The sequence below is a fragment of the Glycine max genome, chromosome 9 (assembly GCF_000004515.6).
Source record: "Glycine max cultivar Williams 82 chromosome 9, Glycine_max_v4.0, whole genome shotgun sequence".
Lineage (NCBI taxonomy): Eukaryota > Viridiplantae > Streptophyta > Magnoliopsida > Fabales > Fabaceae > Glycine > Glycine max.
In genome coordinates, this window is record NC_038245.2 from 31,351,610 (window position 1) to 31,375,167 (window position 23,558).

The 23,558-nt window shown below is 33.0% G+C and overlaps 1 protein-coding gene across 1 annotated transcript; it reads right to left on the minus strand.

Moving 5' to 3' along the window:
• Nucleotides 1-15,008: 15,008 nt before the first annotated feature.
• On the minus strand, nucleotides 15,009-21,589 carry LOC100801453 (ubiquitin-conjugating enzyme E2 variant 1A). Its single transcript, XM_003533911.5, has 5 exons — nucleotides 21,373-21,589; nucleotides 18,158-18,297; nucleotides 16,725-16,850; nucleotides 16,524-16,650; nucleotides 15,009-15,294 (listed from the first exon to the last, which is right to left on the minus strand). Exons 1-5 carry the CDS (start codon nucleotides 21,398-21,400, stop codon nucleotides 15,236-15,238), a joined length of 480 nt encoding a protein of 159 aa, XP_003533959.1. The 5' UTR covers nucleotides 21,401-21,589; the 3' UTR covers nucleotides 15,009-15,235.
• Nucleotides 21,590-23,558: the final 1,969 nt, after the last annotated feature.

Here is a 23,558-nt window from a genome sequence, read left to right on the forward strand (position 1 = left end):
TCTCCCCCTTTTTTATGATGACAATATCCTAAAATCAAGATAAACTTCTGTAATTTATGCCTAAGTTTATAAATTCTAACCCTTGTTCTCTCCCCTTTTGACAACATCAAAAAGCCAAAATCGTCTAATGAAAAGATCTAAGTAAATATCAAAACGAAGCACAAGTCATTCATAAACTAAAGCAATCCAGAGAATAATCCATACAAGTGTTAATTAACCAACTCAAAGTCTAGAAATAACCAAACACAAAGGCTTGAAATATCCAACACAATGATAAAAATCCAAGAGAACCATAACTAAAGCAACAAAAGCCAAAATACACAGCTGAAATAAATAACGACTAAAGATAGTAGAGATAACTAAGGGTCGTCTGATGGATCGAAACAACACCTAATGAAGCTCATATCTTCCTCAAGGTGAGTGATCCTCGTATCCATCCCATCAAATCGAGCATCCATGGCATCCAGGTGAGTATCCATAGCATCAAATCGGTCACCCATGAAAGTTTGAAGACCACGGATTTTAGTGAGGACGTCTTTCAGAAGTGAAGAGGAATCAACCCTCTATGGTGGAAGGGATGGGGTACGTTCGTCAGGAATAGGCAGAGGTAAGTCTTGTTTCCAAACCCACCGACCATCATCATCCTTACGATAACCAAAGGAGGTAATCGCTCCAACACCAATAGAAAAAGACCTTTTACTTGAACAAAGGATTCATCATCCAAATGAATTTTGAAATGATGAAGAAAAAGGGTGACGAGGTGAGGATAAAGGAGAGGTGCATTGGCCTGTAATGCCTTATTCATCCGGTACCGAACCAAATGGGCCCAGTCAATCTAACGATCAGTAAGAAAAGCCCACATAAGAATCTAATCCTCCTTAGAGGCTTGGGCAAGGTTTGAAGAACGTGGAAGAAAAATGCGAACAATAACATAGTGCATGATGCAGCAATCAAAAGTTAATGATCCAGCAAGCAATCTACTAGTCAGATCATCTTAGTCATTGCAAACCGTACGGCGAACATCATGACTAGAATAATCAAATTTTCAGTCATCAACAAGGGTGCCCTCAAAAGGAACACCGTGATTGGGTAATTTCATCTATGAAAAGAACAAAGATTGATCAATAACAATAGAAACATTATGCACCTTAGAGTAAATAACACCATCCTAAATTTTCAAGTTATTATAGAAGACTTTAACTAATTCAGGAAAGTGAGGAAGTTTCAGAGACATAAATTCAGTTAAACCAAAGTTTTGAAACACTTGATAGCAATCAAATGTTTCACCATCAAAGAAATCAAGGTCTAGGTACTTAGGGTCTAAAATGACTCTATTGCAAAATTGGGAATAGTACCTTTGGCGTTGACCATCTAAAGAAAACAAGGTAGATGATCGAGGAGATGAAAGGAAAGGAGGAATTGGTGTTGTGGGTGCTCCAGAAGGTCCGTGACAGTGGTGGCCAACAACAACAGTGGTGGAGGAAGATCCTTTGTGCTTCTTCAATGATTCTGCCATTTGATGATGATTTAGTGAATTTCAATAGATGTGTTTGAAAGAGAAGTGAAAATGATGAAGATTGGGCTTTGTGGGACATGATTTGGTTAAGAAATGAAGGAGATATGAAGATTTAAAGTTTAAGGAAGGGTTTGCACCGTCACTCGAGGGTCTCGTACGAAGAAGCTACGAAAGCGTGATATTTATAGAAGGGGACGTTCTATAATCAATTACAAGGATTGGTAATTGATTATAGGAGTATACAACCTACTGCTAATCGATTACAGACGTCTGTAATCAATTACAGCCTTGTTGTTCTTGTGTAATCGATTACATGGAATGGTAATCGATTACCAGAACATAAACAAGGCTTTTTCTCTTAAAACCTAACTATTTCTATGCCTAAAATTCATCTAACTATACTAATCAACTATAATCACAAGCATTCAATTCAATCAATCACAATCAAGCACATTCAATCACACATAGAATCAAACACATCCAATCAAACATCAATCACAAACAAAACTAGTTAAATTAACAATTAACTAACTATACACAATAAGTTTTATTTCTATTAAGACTATTTAACCAAAGATAATGAAGAACAACTATCTATATGACAAATAACAACTAATATAAATAGTAATAACACACAAGAAACTAGACTTCAAGGCAATCCTATGTATAATAAGGAGGATAAAAACTTATTAGAGTTACCTATTGTCTATATCATTGACATCTAAAAGACCTAATTCTCTCCCAATAGCAAAGAATGTTTCCCTAGGGAGAGGTTTTGTAAAGATATTAGCAAGATGATTCTTTGTATCAACAAATTCTAGAACACAATCTCCCTTTTGAACATGGTCTCTTAAGAAGTGATGTCTTATTTCTATGTGTTTAGTTCTTGAGTGTTGAACAGGATTCTTGGATAGATTTATAGCACTCGTATTATCACATCTTATAGGAATATGATTTAGTATTATTCCATAATTAGAAAGTAGTTGCTTCATCCAAAGAATTTGAGCACAACAACTGCCAGCAGAAATGTATTCCTCTTCCGCAGTAGATAAAGCAACATTGTTCTATTTCTTACTATGCCAAGAAACTAGAGCATAACCAATGAAATGACAAGTTCCACTGGTGCTCTTTCTATCAATTTTAGAACCGGCAAAGTCAGAATCAGAATATTCTATTAAATTGCTTGTGGAATTTTTAGGATACTATAAACCTATATTCATAGTGCCTAACAAATATCTTATAATTCTCTTAACGGCACTAAGATGTGATTGTTTGGGATTTGATTGAAATCTAGCACACATACACACACTATATATTATATCTGGTCTGCTAGCAGATAAATAAAGAAGTGATCCGATCATACCTCGATATTGCTTAATGTCTATTGATTGACCAGTTTCATCTTTATCCAAATAGCAAGCAGTACTCATTGGTGTAGCCATGTGCTTAGCATTTTCCATCCCAAATCTGTGAATCAATTCCTTGCAGTATTTTGACTGTTGACAAAAATTTCATTCTTGGTTTGCTTGATTTGTAACTCAAGAAAGAAATTTAAGTTCTCCCATCATTGACATTTCAAACTCACTTTGCATGTCATGAGAGAATTCTTTGCATAAAGATTCATTAGTGGATCCAAAGATAATATCATCAACGTAGATTTGAACTAATAAAATATCATTTAATTTCCTCTTAATGAAAAGAGTAGTATCCACTTTACCTCTAGAGAAATCCTTTTCTTAGAGGAACTTACTCAAACGCTCATACCAAGCCCTTGGGGCTTGCTTTAAGCCATATAAAGCCTTTTTCATTTTAAAAACATGGTTAGGCTTGTCTGAGTTTTCAAATCCAGGGGGTTGATCTACATATGCTTCCTCTTGAATAAAGCCATTTAAGAATGCACTCTTTACATCCATTTGATAAAGCTTAAAATCCATTATGGATGCATAGGCCAATAGCATTCTGATGGCTTCTAATCTAGCAACTAGAGCACATGTTTCCTCATAGTCTATCCCCTCTTCCTGATTATATCCTTTTGCTACTAATCTAGCCTTATTTCTAATAACTATGCCATTTTCATCTAACTTATTTCTAAACACCCATTTTGTTCCAATAATAGGGTAGTTTTTAGGTTTCTCAACTAAATCCCAAACATTATTTCTTTCAAATTGGTTTAGTTCTTCCTGCATAGCTATTATCCAATGTTCATCAATTATGGCTTCTTTCAAATTTTTAGGTTCAATCATAGAAACCAAAGCCATACTATTGCATATATCTTTGAGAGAATGTCTAGTGGTTACCCCTTTTGATATATCACCAATGATGTTGTCAAGAGGGTGATACCTAGAAGCTTTCATTTCTCTTGGAAGATCATTATTTGTTTTGACTTCATCAACTTGAGAATCTTCATTGTTTCCATCTCCTTTTCCTTTATGATCTTTTCCATTAATATGCATTTCTTCTAATGATTTTGAAATATCATCTAGTATATCTTTTCTTGGCAAAATAGCATTAGATTCATCAAAAGAAACATGAATAGATTCTTTAATAATCATAGTTCTTTTGTTATATATTCTATATGCTTTACTTTGCAATGAATAGCCAAGAAAAATACCTTCATCAGATTTAGCATCAAACTTTCCTAAATTGTCTTTACCATTATTTAGCACAAAACATTTACAACCAAATACATGAAGATGTGAGATGTTAGGTTTTCTACCATTATATAACTCATATGGAGTTTTCTTCAAGATTGGTCTTATTAAAACCCTATTCATGATATAACATGCAGTATTAACGGTCTCAGCCCAAAAATATTTTGGAAGAAAAGTATCATTTAGTAAAGTTCTGGCAATTTCTTCCAAGGATCTATTTTTCCTCTCAACAACTCCATTTTGTTGAGGGGTTCTAGGTGCAGAAAAATTATGCTCAATGCCTTGTTCATCAAAAAATAATTCAAAATATTTGTTTTCAAATTCACCCCCATGATCACTCTTGATAGATGCAATTTTAAGATTTTTCTTGTTTTGAATAACTTTGGCAAGTTTCTTGAATGCATGAAATGCATCACTTTTATGAGTAAGAAATAATGTCCATGTATATCTAGAGTAATCATCAATGTCATACCCTAATTTCATCCGGGGACCATCTGTTTGTTGGGATGCGACCCTCATTTGACCACTTCGAGGTACTTGGCACCCATCGTTAGGCAATCCATGAAGATCCGTGACATGTCGAAAGTCAAAAGAAAGCATTGTTGCACAATCCGTGAAGTTCCGTGACATGCCAGAAGTCAAAAGGAAGCATTGTTGCACAATTCGTGAAGTTTCGTAACATTCTGGAAGCCAAAAAAGGGATGATTACGTAATCCGTAAGGTTTCGTGACATTACGGAAAGAAAACAAGTATCGTTACGTAATTCGTAAAGTTCTGTAACATTACGGAAAAAGAATCAACAAAAAGGGCGGGGGTGTATTTAGTAAACAGGGGGGTACAAATAGCAATCAGGCCCACTTGGGTCTTCCAGGAAGTTCCACCAGAAGGCGGTGCCTTATGGAGGAAGCAACCTAGCTCGCCTAGGGGACCTAGGTGGCAAGCTCCTCCCTCTTTTTCCTATAAATAGGGGGAGGAGGGCAGAACAAAAATGTTCAACCCTCCTGGTATCTAAGAATCACTTAAAATTAGTGAGAAAAATTGTTTTTGTGAAGAAAATCTAAGCCGAGGCGCTTCCATAACTCTTCCGAGACGTTTCCGTGGGCGATTTCGTGAAGATTTTCCACCGTTCTTCATCATTATTCGTTCGTTCTTCGTCGTTCTTCGGTCTTCAACCGGTAAGTTCCCGAAATCGAACTTTTCAATTCATTCTATGTACCCTTAGTGGTCCCCACTTGTTTCGCGTGCTTTCATTTTTATTTCATTTACTTTTTGTACCCCCTTTTGACGTGCTTTAGTCATTTATTTAAGTCATTTTCTCGCCTAATCAAAAACTAAAATAAATTTCCATCGATCATTTGAATTGTAACATCTTTTAATTTTTGTTAAAATGAAATCCGACCATTCGGTCATACCGTAACCACGTTCAAAACCAAAAAAGAGGCAAAATAATAATATAATAATAAAAAAAAAATCAATCGGACGTTTTTCTTTGGGATTTTTCTTTCTTAATCGAATTGACTAATAACCAAAGTGAAACTAAGGCTAAAATCAATTCATGAATCAAACTTTTGTCATCACCTAAAAAGCCATTTTTTAGGTCCAACGCCTTGAAATGGTCTTTTCCGCTTTTATTGGTTAAACGTGGATTTCTAATAGCCTAAAATCAACACGTAGCTTTGTTACCTCTTTCAAAAACCAAGAGATCATTAATGGTCCAATGCCTTAATGTTTTCTCTCCTTTCAAAAAGAATCGAAGGATCGTTTAATGGTCCAACGCCTTAAATGACCTTTCATTCAATAAAAATATATCTTGTAAAAAAAAGGATAAAAACAATTTAACCAACGTTTAGTTCTCAAAGAACTACGTAGGTCTGATTTCCTTATCACAATTGAGGAATACGTAGGAGCAAGGGAAACACCCTTGTCGACCACAAAAAGATAAAAAATATAAAAAGGCATAAAAAGACATAAGGACGTAAAAAAGGGGAAAATAAAACAAATCGAAGTCATGTTTGTACACTTGATTAAAGGTTGCCGTCCCTTGTGACGGACGTGTGGGGTGCTAATACCTTCCCCGTGCGTAAATACAATTCCCGAACCTTTCACTTAAAGTTCATAGACCACGTCTTTTCCGATTTTTCCGACGTTTTCCTCAAATAAACGTTGGTGGCGACTCCACACATTTTCCTTCCTTGGAAGACGCACCAGTGAGTCTCACGTCGCCCTCCCGACGAAGGGTAGGTTGCGACAATCAACAATAACAAGAGCATAATAATTCCCTCCAAAACTCATAGTTCTAGAAGTGCCAAATAAATCCATATGCAACAATTGTAAGGGTTGAGTTGTTGAAACAATATTCTTAGATTTAAATGAAACCCTTACTTTTTTTCCTTTCTGACATGCATCACATAATCTATCTTTTTCAAATTTTAGTTTTGGTAAACCAATAACTAAATCTTTTGAAATCAACTTATTTAAATGTTCCATTTTTATATGAGCAATCCTCCTATGCCATAACCATGGATCATCATCTTTACTAAGAAAACATTGATTCTGTTTTTGTTTTTAATTTAAATCTATCATATAAACATTATTGGTTCTATAACCTATGTGCTTTATATCCCTATCATGCTCATTTTCAATAACACATTTATGAGGATCGAATGATACTAGATAGCCTTTGTCACATAATTGACTGACACTAAGCAAATTGTGCCTAAGACCTTCAACAAGTAGCACATTCTCAATGGAGGAAGATGAGTTTGTACCTATTTTTCCAACTCCAAGAATTCTACCTTTATTGTTGTCTCCATAAGTCACATGTCCGCTTTTCTTGGGAGAGATATGAGTGAATTTTGATGCATCCCCCATCATATGTTTTTGAGAATTCGCTATCTATGTACCATCTCTTCTTCAAGGATACCTACATAATCATATTTGTGACTTAGGTACCCAAACTTTATTGGGTCCTTGTGTGTTAGTGTTAACCAAAGATCCTTTTGGGACCCATATCATTTTAATATTGTTGTAATTTTTCCTAAAATAACATGTAGATGTGCCATTTCCTTCCACAATAAAAACAAGTTAAGAAAGGAGAATTATATTTTTGTGTGGAAGCGAAGAAATTTTTATAAAATTTTTGTTATTTTTCAGGCTTATATCCTATTCCTGCCTTATCAAAGACACATCTTTGCTTTCCTAATATTACATCTAGGTTACTTTTGCCAATAGAAAATTTTGCAAGAGAGTTTTTCAAATCTTTAATTTCTTCTATATACCTATTACAACAATTACATGAATTAGATACTACTTTACTATTAGGCATGGTAGAAAAATCAATTGTATCATTTGATCTAGAAATTGTAACTTCAGTCTTAAGATTTTCTAATTCTTTATTTAATTTTGAAACTTCTTTTTCTAAATCTGAAATTGTTTTCTTAGAAGATGAAACCAATTTAGCAAGTTTTATTGATTCTTTATGCAAATCAGCAAATGCATCTTGTAATTCATCAAAAGAAATGGATAAGTTGTTATTTGAAGATGTTACCTCTTCATTGCTTTCATAACTCTTGGCCATTAGACTCAAGTTTACTACTTCATTTTTCGAATCTTCAAATGAGTCCATATCATTGTCATCCCATGTAATGTAGGCCCTCTTTGCCTTCTTTTCATTAAATTTTTTCTTTTCAAATTTCTCCATTCTTTTCTTGAAGATCAGGCAATCAACCCTCAGATGTCCAGGTTGGTTGCATTCATAACATTTTGGAGTAGAGGATGAATCCTCTGCCCTTCTTTTTGGTTTAAAGTTTGGTCTCCTTTGATTTCCTTTGACTCTTAGAAATTTGTTGAATCTTTTTACAAAAAGAATAAGATCATTATCTTCATCTATTTCAATTGAATCCTCTTTATCACTCTATTCTTGGATTGAAGATGAAGTTTTAAGAGTGATTCCCTTCTTCTTCTTATCATTTTCTTCATGTTGATTCAATCTCAACAATTCCATTTCATGTTCCTGTAACTTTCCAAATAATGTAGCAAGAGACATGTTAGCTAAATCTCGTGACTTAGTAATGGTTGTTACCTTGGGTTTCCATTCCTGGCTTAAGCATCTCAAAACTTTATTTATAAGATCTTCAGCAACAACAACAACAACAACGCCTTATCCCACTAGGTGGGGTCGGCTACATGGATCAACTTCCGCCATAATGTTCTATCAAGTACCATACTTCTATCCAAACCATTAATTTCCTAAAGATCTTCATTTGGAAAAAAATTTCCTAAAGATGCAAGATGATTAATTATATGTGTGAACCTCTTCTGCATGTCCTGTATGTTTTCATTTGAATTCATTCTAAATAATTCATATTCATGAGTCAATGTATTTATCCTAGATCTTTTTACATCTGTTGTGCCTTCATGTGTTACTTGTAGGGTATCCCACATATCTTTTGCACTTTTACAATTTGATACCCTAAAGTACTCATTCATTCCTAAAGCAGATGCAATTATATTTTTGGCTTTTAAATTGTATTGTACTAATCTCTTCTCTTCTTCACTCCATTCTTCCCTAGGTTTTTCTATGGTTGTATTTCCTGCCACCATAGTGGGAATGTAGGGCCCTATTTCTATGGCTTCCCAGATATTTAAATCTATTGCCTCTAAAAAAATTTGCATACGGGTTTTCCAATAATGGTAACCCACTCCATTAAAAATAGGAGGCCTATTTATTGAATTCCCTTCGGGAAATAAATAGTTTTATGAGGCCATTAATCTTGAAGCTTCTAAACTTCATACAAGAATGAGGCTCTGATACCACTTGTTAGACAAGTGGCCTCAGATATCTTAAGAAGGGGGGGTTGAATTAAGATATCAAAGACTATTTCCTTAATTAAAATTTTAACTCTCCTTTTTAAAATTTTCAATGTACCCTTATTATGAATTACTAAAAAGATAATTCAAAATAAACTTCTTTAATGCAAAAGACAAATAACAATAACTAAAAGAAGTTTAAGGGAAGAGAAAGTGAAAACTCAGTTTATACTTGTTCGGCCACGTCCTATGTCTATGTCCAGTCCCCAAGTAGCCCACTTGAGATTTCCACTATCTTGTAAAATTCCTTTTACAATGTCTAAACCACATAAGAACAACCCTTCCTTTGTGTTCAGATAACCTTACAACAAGAGACCCTCGGTCCCTTAACCAGTTCTCTTTGAATAAGAAGAGGAAGAAGAAGAATTCTATCTTTTAAGAGAAAGATAATACAATGAAGATCACTCAATAATTCCTTATTGAATTTGCAAGTGTTTTGGCCAAGGAATTTTTTAGTGGATAAGACAATTTGATATTTTGAGAGGATAAGACTTTTTGGTCAGTAAAAACTCTGAAGAAATTTGTGTCCCAAGTCACCTAGTTATAGGCCTTTGATGGTCATTCAAAAAACTTTTGAAAAGATGTGACTGTTGGGAGTTATTTTCAAAAATTCTCAGTGGTAATTGATTACCAAAATGGTGTAATCGATTATACAGTTGTTTTTCTGAAGAGTTGTGACTCTTCATTTTGAAATTTGAATTTTAACACTGATAATCAATTACATGTACTTTGTAATCGATTATAGACTTTGAAATTTAAATCCAAATTTCTAAAGGTTGTTTTAAAACGTTCAAAAACTACTGGTAATCGATTACAAGTTGTGTGTAATCAATTACAAGCTTTCAAAAATATTTAAAAGCATTTTAAAATCATTTCAGAAAGCTTTTTGGCCACTGGTAATCGATTGCAGCCTCTGGTAATCGATTACGAGAGAGTAAATAAAATCTCAAAAACTTTTGAAAGATTCCTTTGGCCAAACCTTATGCATCACAATTTAGAAACTCTTTCTAAGACTCTAGAGACTAGATCCATCATTTATCTTAGATTTCTTGAAGTCTTGTCTTGGATCAAACATGAGAAGCGCGTTTCTTTGGCATCATCAAAACTTCATGACATATTTGCTTCTACAATAAGTGGTTCGATAGTAATATAAAAAAGATTTCAAATAAAATTGGTAAAATAAAAATGTTGTCAAATAAAATAAAAAGATAAACATTGTCTACACATTTGCTAAAAAATTCTAAATGTCTTCATGCGTCTTCCATGAGCCGCCTTCATCGTGACCGCACATATACATTGCAATCCGTAATCATACCTCTAGCCATCCTTAGGCAGTCTTCCATGACATTGTATGTTTATGTGCCTTTAGTCACTATCCTTAGGTTAAGCAACCATTCCAACCTTTGAGTTATTGTTTGGCAAGCCTCCTATGACATTCACAACAACGGATAAGGTTTATACATATTGAAGGGATGCAAAATCATGTAGAACTAGTCTATGTAGTCTGATGCACAATGTCCAGGCACAACAAAAATCTGACCCATCGGTGCAAGGTACTCAGAGAAGTGCATCCATCTGTCATCAATATCTTATAAGCATAATCTTGAACCCGGAGAGTGTGGAGGAATAGTTTGAACATACCCAAATTGTCGCACAACTCCCTCTGGTTGGTGTATGAAAACAACGAGACCCCATCAGATATGTCCGAAAAAACAAGAAATCAACTCGAACTCTTTAAATGCACGATGGTCACCATAAGGCATCCAACAAACAACATCAGACGTCAATCGATCTAGACGCTTCCGATATATCGACACTGGTAATGCCTTCCCAAAGGTCTAGCGACAGGCACGTGGTTTCCTTTCATGATAGTCTTTAGCAGTAACAGCTCATACGAATTAATCAATCCGTATAACTCATATAGATTACCAAATCTATATACCTTATACGGATTTGAAAGGCGACATATCAAACAGCAAACGACACGACGGAAACGAAAATGCTTACCTCGACAGTGGAAACAACACAACAGTGGTGGAGACGGCCTGAATGTCGGCAATGGAAGCTGACGAAGGTGGCGGGGCGACAGAGAATAGACACAAATGGAGGAGGAAGAAGTTTAGTTTGCAGCGACGTCATACAGACTGAAACATGGGGGCCTCTTTTTAAAATTTAAGTGAAAAATATTTTTACCGCTTTACTTAAATTGCTAGGTGCACAAGTAATGGTGTTGGGTGCACCTAACAATACCCCTTTTTATAACCTCCCACATGAAGAGAACTTCACAAAAGAGCTCTAAGAAATTAGGCCCATTGATCATGTGAGTGACAAAAATTCCAACAAAGATCCAAAGACGCCACCTTACCAATGTGTGAAATTCTTGTATGCCGCTTCTCCTTTGTTGACTTTTAACAAATGTATCTTAGCATTTTGATTTATCAATTTATTTTTTACAATATTAAAATTGTGTTATTAGCCCTTAACTCTGAGTCTAAATACCTTGCATTCAATAAAAAATTGAAAAAATAATTATTGAATAAAAAATATTTAATAAAATATGTCGTTAAACTTAATTTAATAGATAGTTTTTTTAATAACATGTCTAATAAATAAATTTGAAATATATTTAACTATTATACTATAAAATTTAAACTTATTATTTTTTTCAATGATAGAAAAAATAAGATGAATAAAAAGGAAACTAAAAATTAGTCTTGATTTTATACAAAAACTAAATAACAATGATAAATAAACGAGGAAAATGAAAAAAACAAATAACAAGAGAAACTAAGTATTGTTTTGTCATTCTAAGATATTATTTTATATTTTATATTTTTATGATTGTTTTATTTATTTATTTATTTATTGCACTATTATAAATCCTCTACGTTATAAAAGCATCAAGGATTCACATCACAATTCAGTCTCCAGTTCAAAAATCTAAGCCCGAGGGCCTCTTGTTTAATATTATCCTAATTTCAAATGTTTTAACACAAAATAATTATTCTTGTATTAGACAAATTCATAATGTTACTATGTATGAATAATATAATATTACTTAGTACTCTTTTGGGCCGACCTCTTAAAGGCCAACCTCTTCAAGGCCGATGTCTGGATCAATCTCTGAAAATTTTGAACGACCTTCATCTCATTAATAACTTAGATTTTAGCTTCATTCGCCTTTTAGATAGATAATAAGGGTGGTTGCTCACACTTATGTAGATTATTTTTGGATATATTGTTAGTTAATGTAAGATCTCCTACACATATTTCTTAAACCAATGATCAGATATCTTAAACATGAAATTTACAAGATTGCACATGTGAGTGGTCCAAAAAATGGATAATCTGACAATCTTATTGCAACTACTAGAATAAAATTTGATATCATTTTAGAACTTAAATTTTTAACCTAACTCAATTCTAAAAGTTAATTTGTGAGGTAAAGTTGTCTCTTAGTTATATGTCATGGTTAATTGATACCATCTACTGAGATTTTAATGAACTATCTTTTGTGGAAACAAGTAGTTTGTCACATAATGAATCAATATAACTTTTGTTTCATATGAATATTCATGAAAAGTTTGGTTTTAGGTTTGAGATTGCTTCGGAATATGACTTTCTTAAACCCCACAATGCCAAAAAATCCAAGAAACCAATCCTTTGCCATAAGAGCAACAAAGAACAAGTGCACATTCTCTTTACACTTCTCAAGTCCCAAAGCTTGTAAGTTCTAACCTACCTGTTCTGACCTCAAATCCACAAGCATTGTTAGGATCCCTGTATCTGAGGTATTATTCGCTTAGGTACTCGATGATCATCATGATTTTGTCCTTGTAAAAGGTGTCTTGGTGGGTTAAGAGGAAAATGTGTTTATAAATAAGAGTACCTAAGCGAGAGTGGCAGGGGTTATTTATAGACATCATGTCCTCTCAACCCATTGAGACATCTTTTACAAGGAAAAAATCGTGATGGTTATTAAGTACCTAAACGGATAATACCTCAGATATGGTGACCCTAATGATGCCTGTGGATTTGAGGTCGAAACATTGGGGTTAGAAGGAGAGCCTAAGTCACTATTGCCTCTAGACTCAACTGGGGGACATGTTTCGGTAGCCGCAAAGTCCCACGTCGCTTAGGAATCGAGGCTAGGGACAAGAGTGGCACAAGTCATTTATAAACACCCCCTCCTCAACCCATCGAGGTGCATTTTACAGGGACAAAATCGTGGTGGTTATCTAGTATCTAAGTGGGCCATACCTAGAATATGGGGAGCTTAACAATGTCTGTGGATTTGAGGTCGAAACATTGACGCTAGAAGGAAGGCTTAGGCCACTCTTGCCCTAGCCTCGACTGGGGACATTGTTCAGGTAGTCGCAAAGTCTCGCATCGCTTAAGAGTCAATGCTAGGGGTAAGAGTGGCACAAGTCATTTCTAAACACCCTCTAATCTCAACCCACTGATGCGTCTTTTACCAAGACAACATTGTGACGATCATCTAGTACCTAAGTGGACAATGCCCCAGATACGAAAATCCTAACAGTGCCTGGGGATTTAAGGTTGGAACATTAGCACTAGAAGGATGGCCTAGGCCAGTCTTGCCCCTAGCCTCGACTAGGGGACTTGTTCCTATAGTCACAAAGTCCCACATGACTTAGAAGTCGAGGCCACGAGTAATTTATAAACAACATTTCCTCTCAAATCACCGAGACACTTTTTACAAGGACAAGATCGTAATGGTCATCGAGTACCTAAGAGAACAATATCTTGGATATGGGGACCCTAACGATGTTTGTGAATTTGAGATCAAAACACTACCAATAGACCACCTTATTCTTTTTCTTCCTTGGGAATTTTTCCTAATAACATTTTATAACATAATAAAGGACTGAAATACAAAGCAAATCAAGCCTGAAAAGGTGCTTCAAGTAAAAGTTCCTATAGGTGAAATTATAGATCTTCTAGATGCTATTAGTGACAATTTATACATGTTTACTACTTGGTTCCATCTTACTTATGACTCCAACAATCATGTGAATCGCTTGTAAGATTTCTTTTGTTATTTGACTTAATGTCATTTTTGGTTCATTGTGCTTCAAAGTTGTTTCGTTTTGGTATATTAAGTATTAAAAGTTTTATTCTAGTGCTTTATGTTTTATTTTTAAAAATTTAAAAGTTAACAAAATATTAATGTTACTAAATTATGGAATAGTCATATTGTTTAACCCTATCTCTTGTAGCAAATGAATGTTCTATTTGTGCCTAGTCAAATATGCATTAATAAGACCTACTAAGATTTATGGTTTCAAATAAATGCCGGCCATTGGGAAGAATTTGTCTTAGAAAATATCTTAAGCACGATGTTTAGATTTTAAGATATTCTTGATTCCTAGATTCGCATCTTTTCGATGAATTTGCTTACCTTATTAACGTGGAATAAGAAGTATCCATTTGTTATACATATGCCAAACAGTAAATTTTATTTGTATTATCATTCGATTCTATATTTTCAAATCATTTTAAAACTTTCGCCTATCATATAGAAACCTTATTAAATAGCATTAAATTTTAACTCATCTTTTTCTTCTGAAACTATTGACTATCTCCTGATCTCAAGAGGTCAAAACACATCGCATGCAAGTCGTCCCTCGGAATGAAATGGAGAAAATAGAAATTGCCAAGAATGGACGATGTTAATTACCATAGAAAGAGTGTAGGTTCGAAATCAATCATTATTTATTGGGTTAAATAAGTTTTTTTTCCTGGGTAACATTTTGCATAAGTGATAACACCTACTACCAGGAACCTAACAAAACCAAGACATGTGAAAAAAAATTTAACTAAATATTCAGCTCTCCATTGAAATTTGGTAGCAAAGGTTAACAATTTGATGATAAGTCTTCCAGACAGAAGTATACACATGACATGGGTTCACACAAAAGCACAGTTAAAAAGGATCTTAAAATTCGAAATTAGAGTCCGCTGTAAAAACAGCTTCAGTACAATAAAAATTTCATAAGACATATAGTAACTACTATATCTTGGATTGCTCCAGGTAACATACGGAAGTGGTCCATAATTACATTATAAATGCATTATGCATAAGTCCGTGAACTTGGATCATCTATTGAATATAGTTATTTACATTATTATTATTATTATTATTATTATTATTATTATGCTTGGATTCTCCATGGAATTACACAATACAACATCTCACCACCAGGCCCTTTTGATCAACCCTGGCTTCTTCATTGCCTATGTCATATAAAATAATCATTTAGTATGCTCAAACAATTAAAGATTCATCACAAATATAAATCTTCTTAACAACCAATCTACAGAGGTAAGCTAGCGCTGACATCTAATCACAATTGCATAAAAACTAGAAAGAACAGAAGAAAAAAATATGGATATATAAGCTAGTGCTGACATCTAATCACAATTGCTTACTAATTAGTAAGAACAGGTAAAAAGATTAAAAAATAAAAAATGGAGATACGACTGAAAAAAATAAAAAAATGGTGAAAAAAATAATTCAGGGAGTATGGAGGTTACTCTATTTCCAGCTTCAACGGAGGGGTGACAAAATAAATGGAATTAAAACAATTTAGCCCCCATATATTGAAATTCTTTTCAACTAAGCCCCCTTTTTTATAAGCTTTTCAACTTAGCCCCTTAACTTTGAAATTACTAAATTTGATCCTGAGTTTCAAGTTCTAATCAATTTTACTACTATTGCTGAAGAAAATATTTAAATTCTTCTCCATTTTATCTGATTACTTAATGCCACAAAAACAAAATGCAATTCTTAATTATTAAATGTGTATAAAACAGCGGAGAAGGAACTATATTCTTCCCCAGTTCCCCCATCAATAAAATCTCTGATTTCAAGAACTAAATTTACAGGAGTCATAGTTTATGTACCAAGTACATAAATGTTTTTCTGAAATTAAGATGTACTCATCAGACATTACAGATTCAAGAAAAGAAACTTCAAATATGTTGGTGTTATCGTTACAAATAGAACACACTATCTCATTTTCAAGGTCTTAACAAAGACAACAAACAAAAGCACTTCCTAAGACTACTTAGAGAAAGAACAAGCCAGCTGTAAATCTCATGTTATAACCATTCTAACAATTTTAAACTTTGAATAGTGCCATCTTCACATTTTACAATGACTAACTTCCAGAGCATTGTTACATGCTCAACAAAGTTAATACTGCGTCAATAATCTCTAACAATTAACTTTCAATCACTTAACCAAAAGACAGTAATCTCATATATAAGAATCCATATATCAAAAACATAAGACCATCTTTGCCTCAGCTTTAGACAATACAGATATCATGATATCACAATTGACAAGTAAACCACACAGATTATAGAAACTACTAGCAATTATGAAAGACATTTTAACCATATAGAAATTGATAAAATGTATATATAAACAAATAGCAACTATAAAAATAAGATAGACACACCTTCAGGAGGCTGAGTTAGCTTCCTATTTTGAGGAGACATCATTTCTCTCTTCAATTGAATCAAAACGTCTTCCATTGTATGCTCACGTTTCCAATTAGCAAGCATAGGAAACAAATGTGGCTCAACCTGGTAATTTAGTAATTAATGAGTTCAATTCCAAACACCACAGTAATAAAGCCTATGCAAGAATTGTCTCTTACCGCTCCAGTTTCTTGATTGACACATGTCATGTTAATCCTTGTTTGAAATCTAACAGATGGAGGATTGTCTGGATAATCCTTGCCACAAAACAATTTCAACTGGTGGATACGCCCTTCATGAACAGTCTGGTAAAAATAACATGATGGGCAGGAGAAACAAGCCATGTCAATATATTATTTGGTAGATACTACTATACTAGTTTTAGTTTTGCTTAGCAGCTAGAAAGTGAGACACATTATTAGTGGAATTAAAAAATAACTAGTGAACATAAAAGGGAAAATAATCCATATAATGGAGTAAAAATCCATTATAACTTTCTATAAGCAAAGAGGACAGAGAAAATGGGATTTAATTATTTAGAAATACTAATTTATTTTTCATTTAATATCTGTCATTATCTCACCTATTATTTTTATTATTTCATCCAAAACATTTCCATGTTATGATCACTTGCTTTGAAACAACCACCACCAAAGCTTTTTCTTACAAGGTTCATTGAAAGCCTAATAATTGTGGGAAGAAGAATCATGATTGGCAAATATTTAAAGCTTTGAAAATCAATTCCGTATTAATAGAAAATCATAAGAGAATTATCTGGTCAAGTGTGGGCAAACAGATAAGAGACCATTGTGTTAGTTGATAGGATTATTGTATTCCTAAGAGAAATTATGCAGATTTAGTTAGTCCCCATTTGGATAGCATTGAAATTTGAAAACCCATATGCAGGAAGTAGAACCATGTTGCACAGTAGTCCTATTTTTTCCATTATTCCATAATTTTTATTTGAAAATCAATTCTGGGTGAATAGAATTGATCTTGACTTCTAGAGAGAAGTGAAAAATCGTTGGCCTTTCCAATGAGCTCTACCAAAAACAAAGGACACAAATTTCTATTCTAAGTTCTAACACTATGATATGACAACATTTTTGTATTACCTTCTACACTATTCATTCCTTCTTCACAAATCATCTTAGCAAAATGAACCAACAAAAAGAAATTCATTTGAAACAGTATAAGAATATCAAATTGTTCAGAATGTCCACAATAGGAATGACAAATTTCAGATGTTTTAAAACCATTTTAATAGACTTAAACGTAAATAAGTATACATTTGGTTTTACTAATATTTGACCTAATAAAATGTATTATTTTTATACAAGTGGAACCTTTAGTTATAACTTAACATCCAACATTTCAATCCATATATGCCAGAGTTTCACATGTCTATGTCTAAAGAACATAAATACCAATTTACTGATTATTAATTATAACATATTACTGAAAGATATATTAAACAAGTCCCCACTGAAATTCAAAATATTTATTTTGTCATAGAAGCTGATAGGGATGTTAGCTGGAGATTCCAATGTGTCAAAAATAACTAATAAAAGAAAAATAAATTATTATTTCAGAAAAGCAGAGAGCAGCTTACACCAGGGGGCCCAATGATAGTCCCAGTCCAAGATTGCATGTATATGTCGTCAGCGTCATCCATTCCATAGCTAACAGTTCCATCCCCAATTCCCTTCTCACCTCTCTCAAGCTCTTGCAATAATCTGAAATTCCTAGGAACTGCAGGGACCAATTAAGAAGAGTAAATTTCAAATCTAAGTTCTATTAAATCCTTCAAAGCTGTTTAATTGAAATAGTTGCAATATGACTGATGAAGGCAATCGTTGATAACTTACATTTTTATAGAAAAAATTAAAAAAGAGATTTTATGAGAGAATAAAGGAAAAATACAACTAGTGAGGAAAGATATTCTCCAAAACAGAAAAAAAAAAGATACAACAAAAATATTTGTGAAGACAATGTAGCGTAGCAAAGCTGTCCAACCTCTTTGAATGTCAGCAATATAAACTCATTGAAAAGCCATAATCCAAAAACCAATAGAAAGCTATTCACAATTTACATTAGTGATACAGTCTAAGTAAAACAAATGGGAATATGAACCACATTGCAATGGTTAAGTTGCAAACATTAAGTCATCAGTACATATCATCCTTTAAGTTCATTTATCATTATTACAGAATATGCTAAAGGTCACTATTCATCCATAATATACATAAATATATGTATAAAGAGAGAGAGAGAGAGAGAGAGATTAATGCAAGTTATATATATATATATATATATATATATATATATATATATATAAAATTCAATCTGTGTTGTTTTGGAAGGTATATAATGAAGGCAAAGGAAGCTTCGTGAATCAAAATAGCAGAGGGGCAGCGGCATTAAGCAGAGAGGATGCAAAGCACAGAAAGTGTGATGTAATAGTGGCAACTATCACATAATATTGTTTTAATTAAATAAAAATTCAATCTGTATGGTTATTGTAAAAATGTTTTACAAAGACAACCAATCACATGTCTACAATTTGCCACATCACATAATATTGTTTTAATTAAATAAAAGTTGTAAAAGCAGGATCTCTACTTTTCACGCCTCTCAAGGTTCTGCAGTTGCCTCTGCCCCTTCCGTAAAGAGCTTTTCGACCTAGTATTGATGTCTGGAAAAAGTTCATTGGGGTGCCGGGTTTCCTAGTTTCTACGTTTATTGGGGGTATTGCTTATGGAAAGTATTTTAAATAAGGTTAGAGAAATTTATGGGAACAGAATGGTATTGTGGCATTTAAACAAACATTACATGTTCAGGTGCACAAGGTTCGCCAATGTGTTGCTTTGGAAGGTATATAATGAAGGCAAAGCAGGAAGGCAAAGGAAGCTTTGTGAATCGAAATAGCAGAGGGGCAGTGGCATTAAGCAGAGAGGATGCAAAGCACAGAAAGTGTGATCTGCGTGGTTTAAGTAAACAGAACATGATACATTCACAATTTTTAATTAATTAAAACAATATCAAGTGATGTGGCAAATTGTAGACAATGTGATTGGTTGTTTGTGTAAAACACCTTTACAATGACAGTGTATGGACATTAATCTCATATATATAATATATTTACAAACTGCATAAAATAAACTTCCTCCTTAGATGTATCCTTCGCCTTTAAAACATATCAAAAGAAAATACCAAATTTTCTTTGATACTATTCTTTCTTGAGGAAATTTCATAAACTAGGAGCAATTTTTTGAAGTATGAAATCGGTAAGCAGTTGCAAAGGTTAACTGAAGACAACAAAACACTGAGAATAGGTAGTATATACAATCATGGAAATTGGCTAACAATGTTTGAAGTTATATGCAATCGGGGCAACTTTTATCACCTTTCCTCATGTACACACCTTCCTAATAGCAGGTCTAGTGCAGTGCAGTATCAACATTCTCTATTTTTAAAGATAAATATGTGATGAGAGATATATTTATCAGACAGGAGTCATTAACGGTCTCAGATTTGTCAATTTCCCCTCAACACTATCTACCAAAATAATGAGATCTTAGGAAGCTCACCACCACAAAGCCTCCATCCAATAACATAATATTATTGGAGTACCACTACAGCTTTTGTATTGAACTACATAGAACTAAACCTAGTGTGTAATAAATAAGTTGCTTTTTAAAGGGTATGACACAATATAGGAAATAACTAATACTTTCTTGATTCTCAATTAATATTAAACCTGACACTGACAAGCTGTGCATACAAGTTCATTGTGATAAATCGAAGATGACACAAAACATAAGTTAACTCCACAACACTGTATGACTAAGAAGATAACAGAATTAACTAATTAAGAAACAAATAAAACAAGATGGCATAATCATTGTACCACAGCAACATAATTTAGGTTTGTCCAGTAAGTTGAAGAAATATAGTTCCAGAATATTACTATATTTATAATTTCACAAAAAAAAAAAAAACAGTACGTAAACAGATGGCAGCACTAGGACTTAAGCTGTGATGGAGTAACTAAATTTTGAGCATTAGAAACAGTGCAACAAATTTCTTTTACTATTAAATTAGATTTTATCAAGTTGCAATCCACAACCACATTTGTGACCGCAAAATGAAAAAATTGTGGTCTCCACACCCTATTGCGGCTGCCTCAGCTGCAATATCAAGGATTGCATATTCACAATTCACGACAAAATTGCAACTGCAATCCCAACCAATTGCAATTTAAAACACTGCATGGACTGTCTGCAGCAACTCAATTGCTACGTGCAGCAAGCATTATATAAACATAGCAGACACAATAAAAGATAACCAACCATCTGATCAATTACAAAATCTTAAATTAAAAACCCTATTTTTACCCTTTTTCACTTACTTCTTCATTAGTTATTGCATTTGGTAATTATTTTGTGGAGAGAAAAATGAAACAAGGGAAATCACCCCCTCTCCTACCACCACAACAATAAATCAAAAACCAATTGAAAGCATAGCTTCAAAATCAACAACCATTTTATAACTAACTAATCATAACCCACTTGCAACGCTCAAAAACCCAACCCTGGCACCCAATTCAAACAAAAAATTAACAGTTTCTAAATTTAACCCAACCAAAACAAGAGGAACGCAATTATAATTATGGCCAGAAAAAACACAGATTCTCCTCAATTAGGAAACCACAAGATCACAAAATAAAATAAAATGAAGACTTCGAAGCAATTGAGGATTGAAAAAAATGATGAATTGGAAAGGGAAATAAATGATCGGGAAATGGAGGTATGAATGAATGCTCACCGACAACGCTGGATCCTTCGGAACCCATTACGATTATGAAAAATTCGAAGACTAAAAAAGGGTAGGGTTTGTTTCGAGAATCGATAGAGAGAAAGAAAAAAGGCACTACCCAAGTTAGTTTTATTTGGTGATGTAGATGATGTTGTTGTAGTTAGTTGTACTCCAACTGCTGTGTAGATAAATTTAACCTGATATATAGTTTTCTCTTAGAAGAAAAAACAAGACCTTCCAAAAAAAAAAAACATGTCCTTTATTATAATTAATTCATTCATTCATTATTAACTAAATAGTATACACGGGAGATTTTTTTTCCTCGAAATTTCCTATCGTTTCAGGGGTTAAATATTTATACATTTTTTCATAAAAATATATAATATTTTAATCTTCATTTAATTCATCAATTAAAATTTAATGTGCATGTGTAATAAATAGGTATAAAGAAATCATTCACAAAATTTTAATTACATTTAATTATTTACAAATCTTATAATTATTATTTGATTAATTTACAGTATATCAATATATTAATAATTATTTATTATTTGATTTATATATTATTATTATTATTATTATTATTATTATTATTATCATTATTATTATTATTATTATTTTTAAAGATCATTGTTGACTTATAAAAATTATCTTTAAATCCCAATAATCTAACAGTAATGGTGACTTTAATACCACTTGTTGGAAATTTTCAATAAACCTTATAAAATACCAAATGAGCACCAAAACACATTACGTCAGATTATCGAGAGGTTTTAAGGAATACCTGAATCCATAGAGCTTGATTAACACGCAGCGGAATCTTACAGCGGTTACGAACAATTGGTTTAATGACCTTCCTCAACCAAATCACCTTCTTCCTTATGGGACCTTTGTTTTCTCTTCAGATGGGGACAGGAGAAACTATTTATTGATTTGGCGTATTGGGGACCATAATCATGCTTTATGTTTTAAACCTATTAGGGTTCTCATTATCCCCTAATGGGTCAAACTGGTTTCCGCTCATTAGGTCCATATCAATTTTTCTAACCGTCTAATGGGCTCACTTAAATACTTTATATTGAACCCATTTAAATATAAATAACTAATATAAATGTTATAATATAATATGCAGCTCATATTAATTAATTAGGAATTATAAAATTCCTAACATATATAAGTCAGCCAGTGATTCAAGGGAACTGTTATCGGTCTGCCAGGATTTACTAAATTCCTTGCGAATCAATGTACTCAAGTACCTCTGCATGATTTTAAATTTTAGTATGTTATGGGTGTCAAGTTAAGTAATAGTGACTGAATTCTAGGTGTTAGAAGCCATTTTTTTTCCTGATATTGAATACTAATTTTAGTATTCTATTTTTTAATATGAAGATGTTGATGTATATCTACATCTATAATAATTTTTTCATTCTTGATGATATTCATTATATTGCGGACACGATTTTGAAACTTGCAAGGGATGATATTCATTATATTGTGCTAAACAACCTTTGCTTCTAGCTATGAGATTCACCAGGGAAGAATTAGAATGAGATCATGTCTTTAAAGAGGCATTTGCTTTATTAGGGAACAATTGAACATGAACATGTCATTTGAACCTTATGTTCAGAATTGATTCGTGTTTCAACCTTATGGATTTATCTCTTCTTTCTTCATTCTTATTAATTCGTGTTTCATTTTCTTCTTTAAAATTGCAGTCATGTTATTCTCATATTTCTTCGATCGTTATTCGCTTTTGTGATCTCTTCTCTCTACCATGAGTAGGTCAGGGCAACTACGAGATTTGAAGACGTTAGTGTTCCTTTCATTTTTTCACTTGAATTTTTTTAAATAAAATTTCATGCTCTGTTACACTCACTGTGTATTGATCAGCAATTGTCTGATTTTTGTTTGTGGTAAACATTTATATTATAAATGTTAAAATTATTTTTATTATTTGTTCAATTCTTTGATTTTGAAAGAGGTAGCGGCAATTCCTAGAGAGAGAAAGAGCCAAGAAAAAGAGATTGGACAAGAAAGCTCTACTAAAAAACATTTATATTATTATTATTATTGTTATTGTTATTATTATTATTATTATTATTATTATTGTTATTATTATTATTATTATTATTATTATGTAGGCTCTGTTCTTCTATAGTTTCTTGCTTTATTTTCTAATCAGAGAATAAATAAAA